Below are 27,506 nucleotides of genomic sequence, written 5' to 3'. Positions count from 1 at the left end.
CTGGGAGCGTTATGGACCAGAGGAACGCTCCTGGATCCCATCAAGATTTGTTGAGGATCAAACTCTCATTAATGACTTTTTTCGCCAGCACCCTCAAGTTCCTGGGCCGTCAGGAGTTGGCCCAAGAGGGGGGAGTACTGTCGTCTCTCGCAAATTATGTCAGTTTAGTTAAAGTGTTTTTGTCTTTGTCTAGTGATTTTCCCCTTTATTTTTGAATAGTAACCTTCCCTCTCGTTTCAGAGACTCTGACCTCCCTTTCTTGTGTGTCTCCTACTCCTGTGATTGTCGACCACGCCCCTGATTGTTTCCACCTGTTCCCCATTACCTGGTGTATTTATTGTCCTCGTCTCCCTTTGTCCTGTGCCAGTTTGTTTCGTTTCTTGTGACAATCTACCAGCGTATCATGCCAGGAATAATCCCAAGCAGAGCTTTGAGCCACGTCTTGTGTGAGTATTTGGTTATTCATGCTCCTAGTGTTTTTCCTCATTAAGAGTGGCTTTGTTTTGATACTGTTTTTCTTCGTTAAGAGTAAGTTCAAACCCGTTTATTCAGTCGTAACAGTGATCCTCATCTTATCAGATATGGCAAAGTACACACATCCTTTACTCAAGTAGAAGTAGAGATATTCATGTAAAAATACTCTTGTAAAAGTAGAAGTACTGACTAAACTTCTTTACTCAAGTAAAAGTAAAGAACTTTGAAATGTACTTAAGTAAAAAGTACCCATAACTACCAAATGTTTTAAAGAGTTTATATTAATACTAATATATTATACTAATATTAATACTATTAATATATTAATAATAGTTTATATTAATACTATATTAATATATTAACTCCCTTTATATTAATAGAAAAATAATGTCATTGTTAGCTAATGAAGCAAACACAGATTAAAACTAAAGTAACCAGCCTGTTTTGAAAATGTAAGAAGTAGAAAGTACAGGTAAAAGTAAAAGTAAAAATGTGTCAGAAAAATAAGTAGTGGAGTAAAGTACTGATACCAGAAACATGTACTTAAGTACAGTCACGAAGTATTTGTACTCCACTACTTCCCAGCTCTGCATCTTATAAAGGGTGAACACGTAAATGTACCAGTTTGAGTGTGGTCTGAAGAGGTCCACATGTATGGAATAAGTATGGATAACAAAATATACATGTCTTTATTTGTGTTGTTCTTTAAAAAGTACTCAAATGTCAGAGCGTCGATACACTAAATGACTGGGGACTTTTAAACTAGTTTCTGTTCTCTGAAATACATTTGATCTGTACCATTATCCTTCACCAAACTGTTGACATGGTTAAAAGCATACTTGTGCACAATTTATCAGCAGGAGAATTGAACACATTGTACGTGTCGCTGTATTGACTTTTCAGTTGGCGCTATTTTCCGTGTGCTGTCCTGGTAAAAGTATCAGGGTGAAATAACCTCAGGGCATGATGGGGGCTGCACTGGATCAATGGCTTCAAACCGGAGTCCTAGTTCGCAACAGCATGGAAACAGTGTCAGCTCCAGCGCTCAGTGAGGTCTCATCCATTTCCAAGGGACAACAAATGAGCCCTGATGTCTCCACGAAGGAGTCTGCTGTTATATAATAGCTTTATGCTGAAGCATGTGAGACAAGGACCCTAGAAAACATGTAAGTAAAACATATTTTTGGACTTTTCACCTAATGCCTGTTTGCTTTCCTGGCTCCTAAATGGTTGAATGAGCACCCCATTGATATCAAGAGAGCGGAAACTCCAGTCGCAAACTGAAAACCCATCTGTTTCGATTGTACCTTGGCAATTTAACTCTAAATAAATAAACAAAGGGTTAATTTAGGCCGTGTAACTAATTCACCAGAACTTAATATGGTATGATCTTGCTTGAAGTGAATATATCTGCACTTTCCTTGTTGTTTTGATTCTTTATGTTTTTTCACTTATTGTAAGTTGCTTTGGATAAAAGCGTCAGCCAAAGGAAATGTAGGCCTAATGTAGAAAATGTAATGCAATGAAAAGCCTTAAAATTGCTCTTTCTTCATCAACAGATAATAATAATATGACAGAAGATGGGGGATTGGAACTTATTAGGGAGTATTTTAGAAGAAGTCCACATTCATTCCACCATCGTGGGGAAGATCTGGCTCACCATCCTCTTCATTTTCCGCATGCTTGTGCTTGGCGTGGCGGCTGAGGACGTGTGGGACGACGAGCAGAGTGAGTTTGTCTGCAACACGGAGCAACCCGGCTGCAAGAACGTCTGCTACGATCAGGCCTTCCCCATCTCCCTCATCCGCTACTGGGTGCTGCAGATCATCTTCGTGTCCTCGCCCTCTCTGGTCTACATGGGGCATGCTTTGTACCGCCTGAGGACCCTGGAGAAGGAGAGGCACAGGAAGAAAGCCTGTCTGAAGGCTGCGCTGGAGAGCACGGACCCCTTGCAGCAGGAGGACCATAAGAGGATCGAGCGAGAGCTCAGGAAGCTGGATGAACAGAAGAAAGTGAGGAAGGCTCCTCTGAGAGGCTCGTTGCTCCGCACATATGTTTTCCATATCTTAACCAGATCTGCGGTAGAGGTGGGTTTCATTATCGGTCAGTGTGCACTGTACGGCATCGGTCTATCCCCTTTGTACAAATGTGAGCGGCTGCCCTGCCCCAACAGTGTGGATTGTTTTGTGTCCCGGCCAACAGAGAAGAACATTTTCATGATCTTCATGCTGGTTATTGCTGGAGTGTCTTTGTTCCTCAATCTCCTGGAGATCTTCCACCTGGGGGTGAAGGAGATCAAGCAGAGCCTGTATGGATACAAATATGGAGACGATGAGAGCGTGTGCCGGTCTAAGAAGAACTCTATGGTGCAGCAGGTGTGTGTGCTCACTAACTCCTCTCCGCAGAGGCTGATGCAGCTCACTCAGATGACCTGCTCTGCTGGCTCTGATGCCCAAAGGGGGAGTGTGGCCCTTGCGACCCCTCGCAATAAGGAGGGCTCCAACAGCCAGCAGCCTGCACACACATACCTGCAGCAGCCCAAGGGCCACTCAGCGGACAACAGGAAGCCGTCCTGCAGCAGTGACGAGTCCAATGAAGCGCACGGCTCAGGCCGGCCCCAGTATGCCGGCCCCCGACCCACACTGATGGCCGGACACATGGAGATCCCCGCCGCCCTGAGGAATGCCCAGAGGAAGCAGAGCAGAGTGAGTAAGGAGTACAGCGACATCAGCGACTCTCCGGAGAGCGACCACTACCCTACAGCCAGGAAGTGCAGCTTCATGTCTCGGGACCTGTCGGACGGCATGCTGGCCTCCACGTCGGACAGCACCGGCTCCCAGAGCGGGGCAGACTTGGAGGCCCAGCACCTGAACCAGGGGGAGAGCCCAGCAGTGACCCCCCCACCCCCAGCCAGCGGGAGGAGGATGTCTATGGTGAGCAGAGACATGGTTTATGTATCTGCACTGTTAAGGTTACTTTAATTATTTGTAAAGTATTAGGTTGGTTAAAAGATATTAAGTTTACATAGGTTGAACTAAATATTATTGCTTTCAACTAACTTAATGTAGTTATGTGAAATCTGTTGATATAATAGATTTAATTAAAGCCAAAGTGTCAGTTTTTTCAGTGTGGAGCCCTTATATGAATAAAAAGTATGACTATAAATCAAATCAAATCAAAGCTGTTGGCTTTACAGATGAACCAACATAGATGACAGTGTAAAATATCATTACATTTACCAGAGAATTATAACATATACGATAGAATGTGAAATACAAATGAAATAGATGAAGAGAATGAGGTACAATAAAAAAGACAGTACAATGACAACAAAAACAAGCAAATAAAATACCATAAAATGTAGGACTCAGGACCCAGCTCTACATGCTTTATTATAAAGAAAGGTTTTCAACACTTAACATTTTGGACACTGTCTGCCTTCCCTAGAAGTACATTTGAATAAAGAAGTACAATCAGTAGAAAAATTCAACTAAACCCCAGACTAAAATGTATGTTTCACTCATGGAAGTTTCAAGATGCCTAAAAAAAGAACATCAAACAAAGGAATAACAGATCGTCTGTGATTTCATTTTATTTATGACTGCCTTCAGCAGAGACAGAATCAATATTCAGGTTATTTACTTAAGTTAAAGTAGAAATAAGATGATTTAAAAATACTCCATTACAAGTGAATCTAATTAATACAATTTTTTACGTAAGTAGAATTCCAGCAGTATTATAAGCAAAAGGTATCAAAAATAAAAGTTCTCCTTTATACAGAATGGCTCTTTTCATAATAGATCAGTATTATGGTTCTTGTTATCAGTAACAAATACATTGCATATCAAATTAAATTTGAGTCAATTTAAGTTATTTTAGAGTACTGGGTATTGGTAGTACAGTAGCCTACTGCATCAGAGGCATCATCATGTATTGTATATGTACAAAGTAACTAGTAAATATTAATGTCATATCAATTAAGTGGAGTAAATAATACAATATTTTCCTCAAAAATGTAATGGAGTAAAAGTATATTATGTAGCGTTGTCAGCACTTGTCAGTGACACTGAGTTGGGGGGTCTGGAGTAGGTCGCCCCCTGCTGGACAGCACTGGAACATACTGCAGCTCTCCACTGCTCTGTCAGAATCAGAACTCCTTCATTAGTCCAGCGGGGAAATGTTTTACAGCAAAAGTGGCATAGCACTAGCAGGTCAAAACAGGCTTGCAATAATAAAGAGCAAGCTAACTTATTAGAAAAGCACACAGTAATAAAATACACAGCCATAAGTACACATCCAAATGGCTCAAAAATAAGTAGCAGCATTTCAAAAATACTACTCAGTGCATGACATTAAGGATTTTGGGAGATGGCCCTGTGGGCCATCTAAGCTAATTTACAGATGGCCCTGAGCCCAATAGAGATTGCCCTGAAAAATGCGCGCGGACGAAATGACGCACGAAGGGTTTGGGGGGCCTCCCCCTAGAACATTTAGATTTTTGCAGGTCTTAGATGCTGTCTGGTGCATTTTATAGACTGAATTATAAGATGAACCACCACAATATTACAATTTCAATTGTATTCTTCATTTCACTTGTTTGTGTTTGCTCGCTTGCATGCCCTGCATAGCTATAATAAATACTTAAGTTGTTGGTCAAGACACTTTCCATCTGATGAAGGCAAATGCCTTCCCAGATGTAATAAAGTAGAAAACATTACATGCCGTTATAACTACCAAAACAAACATTATTTACGCTATTATGGCCCCTGTTAAAAATGTTTGTAATGTTATCTACTGTAAGTTGGTCGAAGGAATGCCTCCTCATCCAGAAGCTGACCGAGCAGACCCGAGCAGCCGAGTGCATCCGCGAAGCACACACAATGGCGACATCAGAGTTCCCGTTAGCAAGCAAATCTAAATCTCTTCGGTCAAAATGTCCGGTCAAAATAATTTCCCTTTAGCCAGACAAGAGTAGTCAATTCTAATGTGTAACACTTAATATGGAGAAAGAGATGTGCTGTTTGGGTTGATTGTGCGTTGATCTGTTGCTAATGCCTCGGGGTTCCGGTGGGCATGTAAACAAATGCATAATGCTGCGCTATACTTTGTGGCCTCACCCAGTTGCATAGCGACACTTATTGTTTAGGTCACGGTGTCTTTAATAAGCAGGTAGTCCTATCATTAGCTAAAACTAGCTGGATCTGATCGATATGGACATAAATGCGAGTGTAGTCTAATCTGACGGGAGAGAGAGATCAGCTGCGGCTGACGAGTCGACACGCAGCTCTGCATGATCACATGCAGCGGTGAGCAGACAAAACACACACTTCAGGTTAGAATATCACACGTAGCTATTTTAATTACCTCCCAAACTACCTAAACTAGTTATAGATATGTTTAGTTTTACTGTCGGGTCACTCATTACTGGATCCGCGAGCTGCATGATACTGGCATAATAGATTGCCCGATCGGGCAACCAGCAGGTGAGGCTTCATGGCCCGAGCTAAATACTAGATGGCCATCGGGCAGTCCTTAATGTCGAGACCTGCTACTACTACATAGTACTTATGTCACTTTAATACTTATACAAATGTTGGACATTATGAAAATGTATGTTTTTGTCACATAATATAATTGAAATATTGCTAAATTGTGATTGGAAGAAAGTCACATTCATTCTAATTCAGCTTCGCCCACTTCAAACAGTTGAGAGAGGAGCTCTCAAATATATGAAATCAGTATGTTAAATCACCAAAACTGAGTCCATGCAGAACCTATGAAAGAGGCAAGTTGGAAAAACTCAATTCTGGTGCTTATATTCAAGTCTGATCTTTCTGTATGTATGACTAACACATACAAAAAGTGGTTTTTCAGTATTTCTTAGTCCCTTTTTCTCTTCTGTGAAAACAGCTGGGTAAAAAGAGTTTGGGCAGGTACATTAAAAGATACTATTTAGAGCAGGGTAGTGGTGCCGTTCAGTGTTATGCGGCCCAAATTAGTTTTAAAAACAATGTACACTTGAGGATCCCGGCCGAAATGTTCTTTTGCCAAACTGTATCCACCTGCTTCAAAGTTATCAACTGGAGGTCAGAAAAACAAGTGTCTGTGATTTGGATAATAACCATGTTTTTCTCAACCATCTTTTCTTCTTTTAGAGCATGATTCTGGAGCTGTCTTCAATCATGAAAAAGTAGATTGAAAATCACCGTTTTGTGACCCAGCTGGAGACATACAGAAGTTCAAAGGCGACCGAGGGATCCTGACCCCAAAGAGCACTTCAACATTTTCTTAATGTTCATTACTAATGATATCTTCAGCACCTGATACTTTTATATTGATCATTTGCAAGCCACTTGCTTAATCAAATATGAATCAAATGTATATTTGGCTTAAAGCATAATATCTCATATAATAAGACCAAAAGCCTGTTGAACAGATTGGCTATGTGACTGAAGATTGTCATTTAAGATTGTGGCATTGGCAACCACAAATGAAGAAGAGGGAACTCTCTTATCAACTGTTTATCAAACCCCATGACCCACAGGAGAAAAGGGCTCTTCAAATTCAACCTTTTGTTCAACTAAGAGTCGCCTCAAATTGTTTATGAATACATCTGACAATGTTTCCGATGTCCTGTAGTTTTTCTTCTAATAAACAAAATTGTTTAGTCTGAGTGAGAATATTTTGATATACTAAGTGTTTTTTAATTTTTTATTACGAGATTATAATGACAATCCCATGACTTAATTTTAATCATATTATTTTCTTTTACAGTTAGAGATGTATGGTGGCCAACAGGTGCCAACGCGCTCCGACAGCCAAAAACACTTCCATTAGGAGAAGGAACAATAATGTACCAAAACATGCAAATAAAGAGACATCTTCACCAACCTAGACATTTCAACTGCACTGACAAATTCTTACAGTTCTGAAACCAGAGACCAGCTCTGCCAACAGTGACAGTTGGCCAACTCCGGTCCCAGCTGTGTCCGGTCCCAGCTGTGTGCGTCACTTTTTAGTGTCCCCTGGTTTCTGTTGTGCCTCTTGAAGCATTTTGTTTATGCAGCGCTTTCAGTAAACAATGTTTCGTGAAGTCGGTGAATGTTTTCTAAATGTAACATGTGTTGTCACCTTGGGGAAGATGTTTCATCATTTGTATGTGTTTTGGCACATTTGTGTTTTGATATTTACAGTGTTTTTGAAACCGCAGCATGTTTCTTCGAGTGGAAGTGTTTTGGGCCGATGTCACGCACTTGCTCCTGTCAACCACCGTAGAATGTGCTTCCATAGGAAGAAGAACTAACATTACATGTGCAGAAACGTGTGTGTGTGTGTGTGTGTGTGTGTGTGTGTGTGTGTGTGTGCGCGCAATTCATGCATCTTTAATACTGACCAACATTTGGTCTCATTTTTCCAAAACCACGCACAAAACACATGATATGCATGTTTCTTTATTTCATAAAGAGAAATGGTGTCTAGACAAAAGAGTCATTTATATAACACAAGCAATTGAAATGAATGAAAATGGGGTTTGCACAATACCATATTTACAATGGTTTTTAAGTCATTTTAATTAATTAGGGTCATGTAGCATTTCAAAATGATAAAGGTAAGAACTCTTAGTAGAGTGAGAAATAACAGCTATTTGAAATTGACAATTATTAACACAAAACATTCATCTAGAAAAATGAAAACAAAAAAACAACTCGAACTACAAGCTTAAGAGCTATTACATAAAAAATGGTGCACCAAAATCTACTAATACAAGAATCCATATAATCTGTGTAAAAAGCATTTAGAAAAACACCTGATGCGGTTTGCTGATACAGTCATTGACCAGTTATGAGAGGTATGAAGGATTTCACAGGTAGATAAGTGTGAAGAAGTCTGCACTGGTGACTCAGGGATGGGGGCCGGGCCCCTGCATACACTCACTTCACTTGAATGTGAACTATGGCCTCTGCAAGTCCTAAGGCAAATATTGGAGGTGCACTTTTATCCATGTAATGCTGAGCCATCCCAAAAGTTGGAATAAAGACAAGGTGAAGAAACTTTGTCTCTTTCCACGACAACAAGAACCAGTCCAATTAAACCGAGCCATTTTTGCATGGCAATTGTAAACATTTTGCATTTGTATATTTTACTCAATGATCTCAGCCTGCGCATTCAACCAGGATACCAGATTTGTTTTGTGTTTTTTTCAAGAAAAGATTAGCAATCTGTGAGAAAGGCATGTTTTTGTTCATATTATTTGATAGAACAACCTTTGGAGTAGAAAAGCCAGTGTTTGTTTCAGAGAAGCAGCAACACAAAAGTTCAATTAAACAAGACAAATACACAGCAACAAGGTAGGAGCAGTTGGAGCCACTTTCCTGTAATAAACAACAATTGAACCTGGAGGATTCCATAAGTATCAAATTCTGAGATTTATTTGAGTTGTTCAAGCTTATTATATAATTTTAAAGCTGCACCAATATTTTTTATATGAAAAATTGATCAAAAGAACATTGTGTATGAGGTTGCTAAACATTTAGCAAAAATATGATCACCAACACTACTTTTCCTTCATCTCCACTGAATATTTCAGCCTCTTTTCACTTATTATTCTTGGTTTTCCAAACATCCCATTCTGCTGGCTCGGATACAAAGTCAGTTAGCTGGTGAACTCTAATGAATTGGTGGAGATCAGGAACAATGAGCTAAGAGGGTACATCATATCAACTCCATTCATATGTTGACATGCACACAACTCCAAATGAATCATAATGTTGCTTTCTTTGTTCGTTGTGAAGGTTAGAAATGAATTGATGCAGCTTTAAGTCATTTGAACAAATCATTTAAAAGGGGCATTCATTTGATTTGATAAAGTAAGTACTAAAGTAAAAAAGAAAATCTGCTTCAGAGTGATGTGAGAGCGGGTTAAATGCGTGGCACCTGAGACACTAAAGGGTCGGTTCACCCAAATGACAAGAAAAATGTTGTCACTCACATCTATCAGTAACTAGCAAGGCCTATAGTTATGGTTTTATTCACCAACGTTTTGGCATTCTCTGAAAAAATACTGTTCACAGCATTCAGAGTAACAGGAGAGTACTTCCTTCAGTGGTGTGAGCACCAAAAAGGCAGAATGTAAAGAGACAGATATCCCAAAACATGAACCAATAAAACCAGATCTATCTGGGTGACCAGTGTCTACAAGACATACAGTAAGGGATCATTTGTGTTTGTAACGTGAATGGACCCTTTAAATAAGAGTTGACATGTTGCAGAGGATGCCTGTTACTGCACTTTGACCGAGCAGTGAATCACCCGAGGTCCACGGGATTCTAAGGTTTGCTAAATTGAATTATCAACATTCAATAGGTAGAAGTTCTGCTATGCAAACAAAAGGATGTGATCACTGTTGTATTATTAAATAATGTGAGGAGACACCCAGGGGCCTTTGTTACAATAGTTTTGCTCCAACACAAACTTCACAAATAAATGTTCTCCACACAGAGACATAAAGTCAGAGTCTATGCTCGCAAATCCAACACCGGGCCTCCTCAATTTAAGATTAGGCAGATTAAAAAGTACATGAATAAAAAGCGAGTTGCAAAATGTTTGCAGAAAATAAGCGTATGTAATGTTTAGCTTTCTGCCTGGAACCTGGTACAATCTATATGGGTAGATACTGCTTTGCTGCAGTAAATATGCATCAAAGAATGAAGAAGAGCACATATTTGATAAAGGGCTGAACAAACACAAAGAAAACACACCAGCGGATGAAGGTCCTCTACTGCTGTGTATGAGTGTGTATGAGTGTGTGTGTGTGTGTGTGTGTGTGTGTGTGTGTGTGTGTGTGTGTGTGTGAGTGTGTGGGTCTTTGTATCTGCCTTTTAAGAAATCAAAGACGGTTTTATAAAATACACTTAATTGTTTGGCTGTATAAAAAACAGTCTCACCCGAGACATTTCTTATACATCTATAATTATTTAAAATCAGGGGAGAACTTTTAAAACTTTCATTCACATTTTAAAGCCCAAATCCCAGACTTGTTTGGCCAAAAAATAATAATGTTGCAGGGATTACTATAAAACAGTTTCTCGGTTTATTTCAAGTAAGAAAAAATCACCTTCAGTTAGATGGGGGAGTAGGTGGTATAGCTAGCTGCTACAGGCTATCCTGGTAGCACCTATCTAGCATCTTAGTTTGACCTGCCATACATGGCTAAAGAGATTTAAATCTAATAACTACTACAAAGTCAGTTTAAGTAGAAAAAAAATGATCGAAAGGAATATTCTTTAGAGTAAGGATAGTAAAACATCTCTCCGAATTACTCAATGAGAGATTACATTGATGTAGTGAAGCTAATGAAAGATTAGCTTGCCTACAAGCTACATTTGCTCCAGTTAACTCAAGGATAGTCTCTTTGGATTGGGGCTTTAAAGAGCAATGAATACACTTTTAAATACCATTTGAATTCAACCTTGTGCTAGAGTACGGCCCTGAAAGCCTCCTCTAGTTAGGGTAAATATCCACTCTTTCTGCCTTGTTATACATAGACATTTCAAAGAGATATCAGTTTAAAAGCAGACTGCTTCAGAGAAGGTAAACAGAAGAAGACAAACTAACTAGGCCTAAAGCTAGGCAGCATGCATGCACATCACAAATGAGGATGGTCAAACAAATGCACAATTAGGGCAAACGTGTTACTATCTTATATGATTGTTACTCAATCAACACACTGCTTTCACGTAGAATACAATTTGAATTAGCTTATTCAATTCCTAAAGAAATACAAATATAAGGTCTAAAACATTAGCTTCTTTTTAGCTTTCGGATACATTTTCTTCATAAAGATATTTTTATTGTATATTTATATAAACAAGATGTTTCCTCTTGAAGTTTAAGTGCTCCAGTCTGAGACTTTGAGGAGGTCTGAAACAAAGACAAAGACCTTATTGAAGTGCTAAATGGCTCTGAGTGCTTGAGGCCAAAACAAAGTGCCTGACTGAAGTCAATATTTTTCTCTTTCTCAGGATCAATTAGATATTTTTTTTAGTATCTGTCACTTATTTGTTGGCTGCACTTTTTGCTGTCTCCTAACATCTAACGGCAATATCGAATAAACCCAAAACACATCTGCGAGAGTGTACACAAAGAGCATCTTAAAATACTGATAATAAAATGTCCTCCAAACAACACAAGGCAGAACTCTTTTTTCACATTTAAAGAGGAAAAGGGGGAAGAGCCTCGCGTAAAACACAACTTGAATGTCTAACTTTATTACATGCATGGGGCTAAAAATTGTACATGTGTTTTGACGCATGTGTCTGTATGTACTGCATGTGTGTGTCTTCATGTGGAGCTGATTTCCTGAGTATAGGAACGCTCACCGTGATAGGGAGCATTCGTTAGGCAGGACAGGAAACAGCAAAGCAAAGATTTCCCCTTAGCAAAAGGTGCTTGATATAACCCCGTGAAAAAGAAACGTCTAAGCCTCTACCAGTACAAAATCACTGTTACAGTCATCATGCTCCATACTATGTACATTTCTGCCAAACAAGCATTTGAAAGTCACCGTTACAACATCCAAATACAATGGTATTGCTGATGAGTGGGAAATAAAAATAGCCATCTAACCGCCTGCAAAAAACCTTTTCCTTTCAATTCAGTGCTGAGGAAGGCAAAGGAGGAATGTTTTCGGTTACAGCCTGCACACAGTTCTCCTGTACAGAATTACAAATGCCAGACGCTCGAAGACATATTTGCATATGAACATTTAAAAAGTCAACTGCATCTTTTTCATGAATTAGGTTGAACATTCAGAGGATTCTTTTTTTTCCTGAGTTTGAATTGCTGTGACAAAAAGGGCCACTGAGATATGGTGAGAGACGAACCACAGACAGACAGAGAGAAAGAAAAGTGAGACAGAAAGAGGTAGAGAAGATTGATAGAGACAGAGTGGGAGACAGAGAAAGAGGAAGACAGGAACAGAGAGACACAGAGAGCTGCTGTTTAGGTCCGATGAGGTTCCACTTTGACTTGTGATGAGTGACACGTGGGGGGCGAGTCCCCACTGTAGAGGTTGCTGTTGGGCGAGGATAGCACCATTGTAATGTTTGGTGAGAAGTTCCCACTCTGTTGTGGTAAGAGGAGAATACCTGGAGAACAGTATTGCTGCTGTTAAGACAACTTTAGTGTCAACCGTTCAAAAAAAAAGAAGAAAACAGCACAAAAATACATAAATACAAACAAAGCTTGTTTTTCAGTGAACACTGGCAGAGGCTGACTGTCTCAGCAACCCTGAGAGTGGGTTTGTCAGAAGAGTAAAATTAAATAATAAAAAAAACATCGAAATCAACAACAAAGAGAACCACCACTAATTAGCGCAGTCCTTCCTCGGCTGCTCATCAGTTGTACATTTGTCAGTCATTTCCTGGCAGAAATCCACCGTTACCGCCTGGTTGGATTTGACCAGCCCTGACTCATCGTACAGGCCGGCGTCCTGGATGTCTGTTTCTCTGTCCGGCCCGTTTCTGACCGCCGAGTCGGGCTCGCTATCTGCAGCCCCGGGCGATCCGTGGAAGCTGGGCTCCGGCGTGGCAGAGCCAGAGAGGGTGGTGAGGTCGATGCTGGTGTTGTTGGGGGGGGTGTCGGTGGAGTTGGCGGGCCGCACGGGGCAGTAGTGGTTGAGAGACTGGACCTGCTCAGGGCTCAGCTGCACGTCGCGGCACACCTCCTGGGACAGGCAGGAGAAGTTCTCCCACAGCTCCCCCATACACGCCTTCAGCTGGTTCCTCTCCGTCAGCAGCTTCCCCTTCTCACACACCTGCGCACACACACACACACACACACACACACACACACACACACACACACACACACACACACACACACACACACACACACACACACACACACACACACACACACACACACACACACACACACACACACACACACACACACACACACACACACACACACACACACACACACACACACACACACAGTTGGGATTTGTCAATAGGGTTTAGTTCATTCAGGAAAAACCCTATTAGCATGAGCTTATGTGCTTTGGTTTTTGGGCAGAACCTCCAAAATAATATCTCTTAAGTGCTTTCCCTCTAAACAAAAAACCCACCAACACCTACTAATATTCTCTTCAAAATAACTCATTATGTCATTGTCTTTCAAAACTACTCATATAAAGGTTTTCTGATCCGCTGGAGCTATCAACAGGATTCAACAGTTTTGTATTGTCTTTCAAAACTGTACTGAAAACACTTACTCATCCTCTTTTTGTATTTTTTCAGTCACATCCTCTCCTAATAAACCCAATAATCTTTACTCTAAAACATGAATTTCCATTATTGATCAACCCTACCATCTTGCATGTATTCCCCATCCCCACACACACCAGAGGACACTTAAGGTTAGAGAGCTGAGAGAATGGAACCCATCTGAGATCAGTGAATAGTATTTCATCACATCATCATGTCCTTTTCTCTGCTCAGGTGGTGGTTGGTGTAATTGACGTGGTGTTTGATGAGCTGGACAGATAACAGGAAGTGACAGTTAGGTGGAAACTGATGACTCACCAGTTTTCTGATCTCACACTCCAGGTTCATGATGCAGTCGAGCTTCCTCTTGCGGCAGCGCTGAGCCGCGATGCGATTCTTACTCCGCCGCCTCACGTCATGTATAAACTCCAGCTGCTCCGAGGTCAGTTTGTGCATTTTTACCAACATTTGGAAGTCGTTCCGTGGAAGATTTGTGATTTGATCTACAGGGAAAGGCAGCTTTACCTGAAGAGAAAGAGAAAGAACAGACATTATGCATACCATTTTTATTTTGTATTTATTGAGCATCAATAAGGTTGGACGGAAGTTGCCCATAACGTACAAAATACAAAGTTCATCTTTCTTTGACGGAGTCTGAAATATGCCGCTAGGATCATTACAGACAAATGGCAGTGTTTCAGCCATTAACACATTTATGAAGGCAATACATATTTGATTAATAACATTAAGAATGCATTTTCTCATTTACTATAATGATAAGAAAACCCTGACATTTGCCAACCTTTAAATGGGATGTAAGATGATGCTCTGAAACAACAAAGCCCACAGGATAGTGAGGCAGAAGTCACTCAAACACTCTCCAACGGAGACGATTGAAATATGTGGGCTCCGCTATTCTTTTTTTTTAACTTTGAGTTTGTTTAACTGGCAGTGTATTTGGGATGGGAGGAGGAGGTTGCATTATACAAAACAAAAATATTTCATTTGGTGGGTTTAAAGATTGGCTTCTAATATTTGAATACTTTTTCAGACCCAAAATCTTTAGAACAGAACAGAATGTTGTTTTTCTCCAGATATGGGCTTAAAGACAACTGTGGATATCAAGTTTTGTTGTTGTTGTCGAAGGGGCCAACAGAGACACTTTCTCACTTCAACACCATAGACATGGAGTAATTTGGGGCCTTGCCCAACACTTCGACATTACGATAACTTTACCATACTCCATACTTTGGAGCCAAAATCACTTTCAAATCATTCCCTAATGTTATTACTCAGCTCTTGTACAGTACTTAAGTAAAAACAGAAGTACCAGAGTGTAGAAATATAATCTGTTACAGTAAAAGTCCTGCAATCAAAAGGTTACTCAAGTAAAAGTAGAAAAGTATTAGCATCAAAATATACTTAAAGAACCAAAAGTAAAAGTAGCCATTGTGCATATTGGTCCATTTCAGAATAATATAAACGATATGTTTAATAATTATTGATCATTAAGTTCATAGCCGTGGGAACATGTTTCAAATGGGGGGTGCTGTGGAGATGACACCAGGGCTGGTTCTGACCAATGTGCTGCCCTATAGGCAAGATTTTAGCTGGCAATGAAAAACCTCTACAAAAGACCAATACACTACAAAAAGATAAACATATTGACATGGTGGACAGCCTATATAAAAAGGCTTCAAATGTATTTGGTATTATAACATGTTTTAATTGGGGGGTGGACTTCACATCCTCTATGGGGGTCCGGGGGTGCCCCCCCGGAAGATTCTTTTAGCATTTTAAAGTAAAATGCTTCAATCTGGTGCACTTTGAGCGCCCAATTACTAGAGACTAGGGGGTACAACTCTAAACAACCATATGAAAAAGATAGATTTGCATTTTATTAATCAAATAAGTATGTGAACATTTTGAATAACCTACCATAGCCAATAACAAATAAATGTAACTTATTTTATTTGTGTTGTTCATTCATATCTTATTTTACCAGTTAACATTTATTTATTTATGCATATTTTTAAATCACTCCAGTTTTAAACAATATTTTTGGTTTACTGTCCTATAGTATACATTGGAATGATTTCAAACCTGTTTTTATTTATCCTAATAATTATAAAGGAGTGCCTTGGAAATATTTGTTTACATAAATTGTGATCAAAACATTTGAGACTCACTGAGATAACTTAGACTGAAGTTAACAATCTAAACCCTCAGAGTCCTTTACCTCACTGAGCCTCTCAGTCTGACAGGACAGAACTCTCCCTCCACATTATTGTAGAAACAGCTTCTTATATCGGTTAGCGCAGCAGAAGCTAAAAACAATCCCCGCTGCGGGCGCCTGATAAGCCAACATCCCCCACTTTCATCACTACAGCACCCATCGTACGGGGCAAATGGAAAATGTAACCGGGGTGAAAAGGGTGTTATCTTTACTTAATTATGAATGTTGTTGCATCAAGGCTGAAAATTCGTTTTTTTTGTATTATATTTGCATTATATCTTGTGGAAGTGCAGATCCCCTGTCCTCCACCAGGGGGTGCTGCAGCACCCTCAGCACCCCTACTTCCCACGGCCCTGATTAAGTTGTATCAAAGCTGGTAAAGGTTTAGTACTTTATTTACTGCTGGGTAGCATATGAATGTAATCCAGGTCTAATTAAATGTATTACATAAATATGAGTAAAAGTACAAAATATACCTCTGAATTGTAATGAAGTAGAAGTACAAAGTAGCACAAAATGAAAATACTCATGTACAAATCCCTCAAAATTGTACTGAAGAACAGTACTTGAATACATCTACTTAGTTACTTTACACCACCGAGTGTGACCAAGGTGAGTCAATGCATCATTGTGCCCTCTCACTGTCTGACGGTCACTACACTTGACCACAAGGTGGCATGAGAGTACTGCTGCACAGGCCTCACAGAGCAGGACACGCTCTCCGCCTTAAACTAAACATGTAGCACTCTGCAGCAGAGGGGAAAAGGTGATCCAGGAGAAAAGTCCCTGCCCATCTGTCCCGCCGCACCTGGAAACGTGCCAGTGCGACAGATTGAGGGGGCAGTGACTTGTCAAACTGATCCAAATCAGCGTCAGGTGAATTCTGCAGGCATTAATATCTACACCGGCACCTAACAGCAGACCTCCTGCACAGCAGAACAACATAATTATTGGAATAAATGCAGCTGTGATTTGGCAGCGCAAATGAAAATCAGAAATCCATGTGGTATTTCTTCACTGATATGACAGCACATCAAGGCTGTATGTGTTGATTCTCTTTTTCTCAGTTTGGAGAGCAACAATGAGTCTGCCTCTCTCCCTCAGGTGATGGCAAACCTTATGATAAGCACATCACAGGCACATCCATCCCAGCGGTATCTGTGAGCACCAGGGATGTGAAGCTGCAGGCAGCCAGAGGAGCAGAGCAGGCATAACAAAGAGCCAGAGGAAGACAGCCGGAGAGCCTGGCAGAGATGAGAGGAGCTGCTCAGCTTTCTGCTCTTGCTTTCCCTTTCCCTGTGGCTGCCTCTCAGGAGCACAGGAAGTCAAACAAAGGAGGAAGAGAGGAGGAAGAGGAGCAGGAAGCACTCCCATAGTACCTGGCTGCTTGGGCCGGGGCAGATCCTCCCTGTAGACTTTTACCTGCTTACATGACCACAACAAACTGAAACATTGACTTTAATTAAATGTATTATGTCAACATATTTCACATAACTGTATTAGGTTAGTTGGAAGCAATGATGTTAAGTTGAACCTATTTCAACTGAAAATTGAATTATGTAAAATCTGTTGACATAATACATTTAATTAAAGTCAATGTTTTTTATTTTCAGCATACATGCAGAGGCTGCAGCAGAGGGGGCTCGGCTCTGTTTCTCCACCAGATGCTACACAGATGCTGAAGTATCCTGGTATAGGCGTCGCACCAAGGGGATGAAGCAAGGTGCCTACTCATGACAGAATTGAAATGGCTCATTCATTGAAGAGCAGACCTAGATGTCAATCTATCCCTGGGAGAGAAAATGTCTTGAGCTCCCTCATTAGAAGTGCAGCCCTGTGAGCCTCCAGGAGTCCCGCGTCTCATCTCAGCCCGACATCTGCATGCAGACAAATGAATAAGTAATGACCCGAGCTTTCAAGGCCACATCGGCTCTCACTACTTTGCCAGGACAATGACAGCTCCAGGCTCAAAGACAGGAGCAGGGAAAGCTTTCAAACATCAGGACAGGCTGCCAGCTTCATGTAACGCAGAGGAGGAGATGACTGTTGGTGAGCAGGTAGCTGGTGCCCCATAATGCTCAGACCTGAGAGCTGTCCCTCTGCAGGGCCTGATGGACCTTTGGCGAAACCAGGCCATAAAATACTAGAAGGAGACGCTGTGACCTTGTGGTGGTCTCTTTCTCCTCTTCCTCCACCAGTCACCGGTACGCAGGGGACGACTACATTAAGCCGCTTTACCACGAGATCCAGTGCAGCGCCCGGCTGATATAAGTCTGCTTCAACACTGGTGATGAATTCACTCCAAACTGTCCTGGAATTACACACAGTTCTTCTTCCAACCCTCAGTCACCCTTTCTCTCTGGGTCATTTTGTACAAATGGGGTAGAGAGCCAAAAGTAGGGCTAATCTGAAATCAACCCCCCCCCCCCCCCCCTTTGAACTATAAGAAAGAATCAATGTTTGCAGGTCTCAAATTCTGGCAAAATACTATTTATGTAACTAAATAATTCTCTCCAAAGGGCGAGATGAAGATTTCCACCTGCTGAAGATATGATGTTCGTTCTGGTTTATTACAGTCTTACTTTCTGACTGAACTCTTTATGAATGTTTTACACATTAGAAACAGTGTTTTATCAGTGATCTTTGGAAGAGTTGGTTGTGTCATTTTTTTAATCAAATCCTCTCATATTTTTAGCTTAAAATCAACTTCTAATTGTAGATGTCTGGACTGGTTAAGTAGCATTGATTTGCTGCTGACACAATTGGGTCTGAGTAAAACTTGTCCTTATCTCTTCCAAGCTGAAATGAGATCTTATCGTGTTATATGAGGTTTACAATTTCACACATTTGTGTTTCATGCCATCTCTGTAGTTAACCATGTTACATATCACGTGCTTGTAAATGGGATTACAAAGAAGAAACACACACTCAAACACACCCTAAATCAGATCATAGACTGGAGAGGTTTGCTAGCTGTCCTGGGGGTTAAAGTCATAATCTGCAGCGTCTTCAGCTTTATTTATGTGAGAAGCATTGTAGAGATTTCAATAGAAAAATCCACTAATGCTTCTCATTTGACCAACAGCAGCATTTGCAGTAGAAGAAATGTGTATTTAACGAGAGAGAAGTGTCAAACTTTATCAACAACAATACAACGAATTTGACTCACTGTTTGATTAGTGATTTCTGGAAATGCAATACCACAGAGTAGAAGCTGCCGAGCTGTGGTGACGTAGCCAACATCACACAGTGTCTGTGCCCCAGTTGGCCCTGGGGGGCCCACGTACTGTACAGAATGCTGAGTATCCCGTGGAGTTTCACACTAAACACACTCTCCTCTTCTCAAATAAGAGCGCCAAAATATCTCCACTGTTGGTCTCTATATTTGCCCCGCTCCCCATAGCATAAGCTCCGGGGCGGTTTGGGGGGGGGGGTAACTGCATCTCATTTCCTTTTTAAATGCATTGAGCTATTTAAAAAGGAAAAACAGATACATATAGATTTCAAAGTGAAATGCTCGGGTAAACAGAACTCCTCTTGCTCAATTGGAACAAGTAAGGCCTTTTGTGTTAAGTACATTATAATATGTAATGCACTTAAATACATATTTTTGAAATGAATGGGCAAACATCCCTTTAGGGTTTGGATCATTCTCCTTCTGCACTCCCTTGCTCTGGTCTTTAATAGCTACTGAACGCAAATCTACTTTCACTTATCGTCACATATTTGATGCCATGTGTTCTTTTTAACTATACTTAAAAATCATATTTCCTATATTTAGAGACATTTCTTTTCCTGGTGATACTAAAAGTTGTTCTTATGTTGCTTACAAAATAGGTGCTTGTAGTATAAGGGGCAAATCATCTGAGAAAGGCACATTACTATTTGACATGACTAAAGCAAGTAAGCAGCTCCACAGTCAACATTATGAACTTACATGCTACATCATATGTAGAGTAGAGCAAAGGTCCTTTGGCATTGTGCAATGTTTTCACAACTGATATCAAGGTCTGTGCACTTCCTGTCAAACATTACTCTATTTCATGTTTTGCCTGCTAAAAAAAACACAATGTGCTGATGAATCAGGACTACTTCCTCATTCCTCCCTCTCGCTGAGATCAATATTTCCACCGCTGTGGCCAGACGAGACGCTAGAATGAGCTCAACGCTTACGCTGCACCAGGAGCTGTGGAGCTCCGAGAGACAGAGGGAGGGAGACACTCTGAACTACAAATGTAGCAAAAGTACTATAAGTGCAGGAGCCATTAAGTTAGTGTACTGACTCTGTGATGTCTGTTACACACTGATTTATTTCTCAAGTCTGGTAACATTAGCAACTATAGCCTATTGCAGGGGTTCCCAAAGTGGGGGTTGCGAGACCCCGAGTGGGGGTCGCGAGACGATTACAAAATAAAAATAAATAGAAAATTAATTTTTTGTATCCATTTTTTGCATCAATTTTTTTTGTATTATTATTATTATTAATAATAACATGTGCATAACATTTTTCAGGGGCGGAATAGCCATCTGTATAATTTCCCCGCAACGAGGCTCCCCCCTTTGACAATCCACTAGCGCAGTGTTTCTCAAACTTTTTCATACCAAGGACAATTAACCAATACAAAAACACTCACGGACCACCTAACTCCACAAATATCCAAAAACATTAGGCCTGCTTAACACTCCAACAGTAATTACAGCCTAATAATGACAGCTTAACATTCTCTATATCGCCTTGTTCACACATTAAATCAACAATACAAATACAACTACAGATTATATAAGCCTTTCGTTCAAATGCGATTTAAAATGCTCACAGGTTTTACACCTCTAATGAAATGTAGACTACATTTATTAAACTTAAGCTTGCTCCATTGTGGACATATTCCTGCGAGAGTGTGGAAAACTTAAATTAATTCACTAGCCTAAAAGTGAGTGATGAGGTAGTGATGCCATTCATTTCACAGCAATATTCATCTACAGTTTGCTAGCATTAGCTATCGACGAAAAGCTACTTGTTACACTGTAGCACACTAAAGGCTGTAGCATTGTGTCAAATGATAGATAACAATATCTGTAGCTACATAATCCTGATACCAACCAATAAACAATACTATCAACCCAATCTTATTTGTATCCCTTATTAATATACCATCCACAACTCTAACTCTATAGCTTGTAGCCTACAAATCCAGACAAAATACATAATTTGTATCTTTTTTTAATGTTTAATTTAAATCTCACCCCTTGATTAATGCTCGACAAGTCAAATGAATTTCCATTTCCCCACTCATTACTTGTTTTTTAAGAGTTCAGAGTATTTTAAGAGTTCATTCCATAACTGCTGTTGCGTAGGAGGTAGGTCAGCAATCTACATTACTGCTGTTAAAACAAGGAGCCATCAATGGATCCCCTCACAGAGCCACACTTGGGACAAACATTCAGTCCAGCTTTTCTTCAATTTTTTCTCAAAAGTTGCTTAGTTTCTCTTTGCAGGAGACTGCTCTGTCTGCAGAATGAAGCTGCTGATAGTTCTCAGATGTGGCCCATATGAAGGCAACAGCCATAACCACAGAGCAGAAGCTGCCCAGAGACCTGAAGTGACTCCAGCTACCTTGAATGATGGGCTTCGGTCGGACTGCCCTGCTCTTTAACAACTTCCTTCCTCATTTGGATCCACTGTGTCAAGTCCACAGTCCAGAGCTGAAGCTATGTTTTATCGAAGCTGCCATTTGCTCATGTTTGTTTGAACGGCAGGATTACATCGAGAGGGTGTGAGGAAAACAAGCGGCCAAGGAAGCATGAGGGAGCACTTCTTTAGCACTTAAAGGCCAAGGGAGAGTAACCTAACACTGAGCTTCACTTTGGAAGTACTTCTCTGTGACCTCCACTTTAACTCCGGTGCAATAAAGTGTGGAGCAGTGAAACACTCATGAAGGATCTTATCAACAGCTCTGATAGTGAGTGCAAAGCTGGCAGACAACCCTGCGTAAGCCAATAGAGATTTGACAGAGGATATAGTGGAGTAATGGAGCGGCAACAATGGCTGACACATACATATATAAACAGTCATACCCACACAAAGAAATGACAAAGAGAACTGAAATATCTCCCAGTCATGTTTGGGCTGCTCTCCCAGCTGATAGCTCAGCGCTGTATATCCATCCCACATGATTTACAGCGGCACATTCAGCAGGCCTATCAAAGGCCCATCAATCGAGTGGCGACGGTGGTTGTGTGCCACACTCTGAAGGTAATAATTACGCATTACTGCTGAGCCTCTTTATCTCGCAGCTCTGTTTGTGCAGCGAAACTGAATTATTTCCACAGAAAAGCTAAATCCTGTCATGTAGCTCCAACCATTGCAACATGCCGACTTGCTCTGTGAATGTGATCACCATGGCAACGCACCACTTTCTCTTCTCTCCTTCCAGTTCTGCTTCCTCTGCGCACTTAGAGCGGCCCTCTTCCACCAAGCTCATCACAAATGATTCCGACATCACTGATGGAAAAATCTCAAGAGGTAAGACAGCCTGGGAACATGGAGCCAAAAGGTCACAAGTTCAAGCTCTGCAACAGCCAAAATGTGATGTCACATACATGACTATGCTACAGTCAAGTGAATACCTCATATATATACCTATATACCATCTATTGTGAAAAAACAAACAAAGAAAGCTCCTTCTCAACCTCCATATACAATTAAAGAGTCAATTTGGAGATACAAGGTTTTCACGTGACAGCAAGGCCTGAAATCCAGACGGAAATTTGCCTCATTAAAGCGAGTAAACAGCAGCGCTCCGAGGAGGCAAAGCTATTCTTTGTAAATAGATTTTGCCTTACACTTCCCCTCAGGTGGGAAATCTGCTCATTTTGATATTATTACACCTGCGCTGAGCTCCATCTGTGAGCGAGAGAGTCCCTCACTGATCTTTACACTGTAAACAACAACAGCCTACAGTCTGCAGGGCGTCTGCCCAGGTGGATTAGGGGAGGATGATTAGAGGATTGGCTGTTCATCCTTGTCAGCACTGTGGAGCTGCGCCGCCATGAGACGGAGCTCAACCTCTCGCCCACTCACTGCAACCGCACACCATTAAAACTTTATGGCCATACACAGCGCTGCTGTAATGTATTGGTTGTAATCCCTTTGTGACGGCTGCACACCTTCAATGCGGCAGGGTATCACTGCTAATGGTCGATAGATCAGAAATGTCAGAATGTCTGACAAGCATGCTAGAATTAGCATATGCATATTTATAGGGCCGGATTATAGATGTCAGTGTTTCCGCTGGGATAAAATGAGCTAGTTAGGTAGTTGGCAGTGGCAGGGAGACAGACAGAGCCAGAGGGAATAACTTCAGAGGGCAGCTGTACCCTGGGAGAATCCTGAGCCTCCAAACGCATGCAGTGCTTTTCACACATTCACATTACTCCCAGCGTAGATGATGAACCAATCAAAGTCTTGAAAAAAACAGCACCACAGCCTCCTGCATTTTGACTATCCTAGTGCATTTGGGCTCACACATTCACACTCATTACACAGATCTCCAGCAGTGCATAAAGCAGATTAATAATATCAAAGCACATCTGTGCCCTTTGGTGATGCTGTAAATCTTGTACTGAACACCCCTGCTTCAATTACATGATGATTTAATGACTGCTAATGCAGACCTGGAGATCAGGGCACTGCGATGTAATTAGCCATGGTGGGATTGAGTGTAATGGCTATATTGTGTGTTACAAGAGAATGACAATGTTTCACACTCACCTCTGGCCCTTGCTCCTGCACATGGCAGGACTCACTGTCTCCCTCTGAGAAGGAGCCCGACTCGTCGCTGGAGTTGGTGCCGTAGGACTGCTCGCATTTGATCTTAGGCCGCACCTGGTTAAAAAGGGCCTCCCCGCCCACACTTTGCTCCTGCTGGTCCACATTGAGGCAGCGTGCCACGTTGGAGCACGGAGAGGAGGAGAACTCAAACTGGGGCAGGCTGCAGGGAGAGCCCCCGCTGCCGTCCTCTGCATACGAGTACGAGGAGCAGGAGCTGGAAGTCCTGGTGCGTGTTTCACAAGGCGGTGAGCGCGGGCACACTTTGATTGGCACTGGGCAGCTGGTGTTGGGTCTCGGGCGACACAGGAGCAGGGGGTCGCTGGAGGTGGTGCTGGGAGAGTAGGTCTGCGACGTGGGGAGGGACTGGCTGGCTCCGGCCCACAGGCCCTTTGGCATGTGCTCAGAGAGCTCCATCTCCAAAGAGTTTCCACCAGGGTAGGAATGTGCTGGGGTTCCCAGACGTTTGCATGCCCCAGAGGAAAATATGACACTACGGCGATCAAGCTCAACTTCCTGTTTGCAGACCCCATCACAGGAAGCGGACTTGAGGGACAACCCTGCAGGGAAACTGTCAACGTCCTTTGGGGATGTAACAGGCAGACCCAGCTCCCCAGTGAAAGGCCTGAAGTCTTTTTTATGATCTCCCTGAGAGTTTACTTTGTCCTGGGGACAGACAAGTCTGTTGGTGAATAGCTGCTGTGAAGTGTTGGGCAGGTCCACCCCTTTCTTGAAGAAGGCTCGGAGGCAGGAAGGGGACTTGGTTCTCTTGGTTCTCTCCACAGATATGGGGTTATCCATCTCCATGCTCGTCACACTGTCCTTATCCCTGCCCCCCTGCTCATCCCCTGACAGGCACAATGAGATGGCCTCTTCGTCTACCTGTGGTTCAACTTTGATCTGTGCCAAAGGCAGCCTGTCCTGACCCGGCAGTGCCCCGCTGACGCTGCTCTCTTTTAATATGCTTGGAAAACCTGAGGTACTGGTGTGTGAGGATGTGTCATTATTGTGCTTGTTGCAGGCCCACTGGTATTTCCTGTACTTTGGGCATCGCGGCAGGTCTGACGCTCCGTGCCTGTCAAAGTCCAGCCTGCCATCGGAGAAGTTACTGGGAATAGCTATCGCTAGCCGATCCTCGTCGGGGTGTTCAAAGGAAGTGAGGGCTTCGGCGCGCCGTCGTGCCTTTGGGGAGGTGGGTTTCTCCACCTCAGACTGCATGCTCTCATCCTGTGAGTTGTTCACTTCTGCTGCCGCTACCTTGTGGCAGAGCAGCAAGCCGTCCTCCTCGCGGCGCAGCTGCGCTTCCAGGAAGCGAAAGCATGAGTCCTCCAGGTTGTGCATGCGCAGGAATTCGGCACAGCGGATGACCTCCTGGATGTTTTCTCTGCTGAGTAACAGCTTAGCAGTGTAGGCAAACTGCAACAATGGAGCGAATCCCCTGGCAGTGACCTGCAAAGAAACAGGGAAATTGCCAGCATTACCATCAGCACAGTCATTGTTCAGACCACTTGGAGTGTGGTGAGACAACCTGACAGCTCCAACAACCATAAACAAACAATGTCAAAAATGGCTCATTGTTTATCAGGTCAGCACTGAACATTCCATACAGCTGAATAAGAAGGGTGCTCTGTGGGTGTCGGCAGGTTGTGTGTCCAGCCTCAGAATCAGAATACCTTTATTCGTCCCACAGAGGGGACATTTAAATAGCCGCTCATGTTCATAACACCAACCTCTGGAACATTCAGCAATCTGCCACTGTCTGTGGCCATGGCATTGGTTTTGGCTACACCCATTCCTGTCAAGTCATGGTAATTCTTTAAAAACAATCAGAAAATATCTTTCCGTATTGTTTGGTTAATGATATGTTGCAATTGTACCTTAGCACCAAAGTGTTATGAAAAAGATGTTTCATTTATTGTGAATAAATATTATTTTTATACAACACTGATTTGAGCGTAATGTACTATTAGTGCCCCGGTCAGGACTTGGCCCCAAAGCCTCACTTTCTGTGTCAGTGCCCTGGTCCTCAGGTCAAGTGCCTGTAAAGCCTAATGGTATGTAAGACTCAGGCTTATCCCCGTTGTGGCCATGTGGCACGGGATGATAGAGGGAAGCCTTCCATTTAGACTTAATGCCAGATAATTAGGTAAACTCCTGAGCCTGCAGAAGTCCTGGCTGCCCGGCTGCTGTTGTCGCAGAGCGCTGAGACCAGAGACCAGAGAAAGACCACAACGCTTGTCTGCTGTTTGGAGATCAGCTTGAGATTCACACTAGGTTGCATTCATCCATTTACTCAACCAATCCCTCCAGCTTTATCCCGGTTAATGATTTGGTGACAAACACATTACGGTTTGGGCAATGCAATCAAAGCACACACATAGAAAAGGAGCAGTAACACAATTGCAATGCGTTCACTCTGAGTCGGTATTGTTTGCTCTACAAAGCACCTTTTCATAGGCTGAGTGATGTTACGCTTTCCTTTCAAGATTGAACAGAGCTTGCTGTGGCAGAGGATCAGCAGAACAATGTGTTTTTAATGAGCCCACTGTATGGTGATTATTGTCTCCATTTGTTGGGGAGAACAAGAAGATGAATGATCCTACAGTAGGTGGGCAGTATCACCTGTGATCACTGCAGCAGCTTCCAGTGTCCCTGCCAGACTCCCCACTAGTAAAACAGGAATTTCCCTCTGCAGTAATCAAGCTTCAAAAACCGCAGAATTTGTGGATTTTTCCGCTTAGGAAAAACAACTAAGCAGTATGATCGAGGAAACTCAAATATCTCAGTAAAAAATAGCTTGAGGTCATTGCATAGAGTCTGAGAATGAATTCAATCATCTGTCTTTTCAGGAAAATTAGTAAACATGTGCAATCGGTTGTTGCTTTTTGATTTTTATAGGTCTAAACCAGGGGTGTCAAACTCAAGGCCCGCGGGCCAAAACCGGCCCGTGACCTCATGTTACGTGGCCCGCAAGAACTACCAAAGAATATAATATACAATACAATTGGTGTAATTTTTCAATATTTGCTCTCAATTACGTGCCCTAGACTTATAGACGTAGTTATTCATGAAGTTATTACCAGAATTGATAATAATCTAATGCAGAGCCAATAATGTAAAATCTTTTTTTTTCTCTCTCCGTTACACATTACTCTGTTCCATGAGCCACCATTGCTTGGAAGCCATCTGTGAATATCTCTTTAAAAGCTAAAAATAAATGTATTTTTCAGACTCTTATTGCAACACTGTGAAGTGAGGCATTTCTTCTTGACAGAAACAGCTGTCAAATAATATCCATATTTCTTTCAACTGGCCCGTGACAGCTAGAAATATTCCCAGATGGGTATGTGTGAGTTACTACTCCTGGCCTTATTATCTACACTGCCAATGTAGTGGTGACTACAGTTAATCCACCATGCTATAAAAGAGATGTAAATGTACTCTTCTTGGATGATCTCTATGATATTGAGTTTAATTATTTTGTTAATTTACATTTCACATGTGCGTTTTTCCTTTGTTATGACAACAACCTGCAGCTCCAGCATTGACAGATGTGTGATATGCTAAATACATATCTGTTTGCATACAGTGTGTAATGTGTGATGCGTACAACATATTTCTGTATATTTGCAAATGTAGGCAGCGCTCCTCCATCTTAATTGTGTTAACAGAGCATCCGCATGCTGCAGCTCCCAGCATG

The 27,506-nt window shown here is 41.8% G+C and overlaps 2 protein-coding genes across 8 annotated transcripts in view; one reads left to right on the top strand and one right to left on the bottom strand.

Moving 5' to 3' along the window:
• Positions 1–367: 367 nt before the first annotated feature.
• On the top strand, positions 368–11,749 carry gja10b (gap junction protein alpha 10 b). The gene is made up of 4 exons (XM_079646615.1): positions 368–446; positions 1,378–1,640; positions 2,034–3,407; positions 6,630–11,749. The coding sequence occupies exons 3-4, from the start codon at positions 2,055–2,057 to the stop codon at positions 6,666–6,668; spliced, it is 1,392 nt and encodes a 463-aa protein (XP_079502741.1). The 5' UTR covers positions 368–446; positions 1,378–1,640; positions 2,034–2,054; the 3' UTR covers positions 6,669–11,749.
• Positions 7,910–27,506, bottom strand: part of bach2b (BTB and CNC homology 1, basic leucine zipper transcription factor 2b) — a 105,553-nt gene continuing 85,956 nt past the window's right edge. For all 7 annotated transcript variants that reach the window (XM_079646608.1, XM_079646611.1, XM_079646609.1 and 4 more), the window contains 3 exons: positions 23,750–25,255; positions 14,061–14,267; positions 7,910–13,288 (listed from right to left, as the gene is read on the bottom strand). In XM_079646608.1, coding sequence (XP_079502734.1) covers positions 12,839–13,288; positions 14,061–14,267; positions 23,750–25,255 — 2,163 coding nt within the window. In that variant the 3' untranslated portion in view covers positions 7,910–12,838. The remainder of the gene's footprint in view (positions 13,289–14,060; positions 14,268–23,749; positions 25,256–27,506) is intronic.

Source organism: Notothenia rossii (genome assembly GCF_949606895.1).
Source record: "Notothenia rossii genome assembly, chromosome: 8".
NCBI lineage: Eukaryota > Metazoa > Chordata > Actinopteri > Perciformes > Nototheniidae > Notothenia > Notothenia rossii.
The sequence above is the reverse complement of the archived record's forward strand: the minus strand, read 5'-3'. Positions and strand labels throughout refer to the sequence as shown.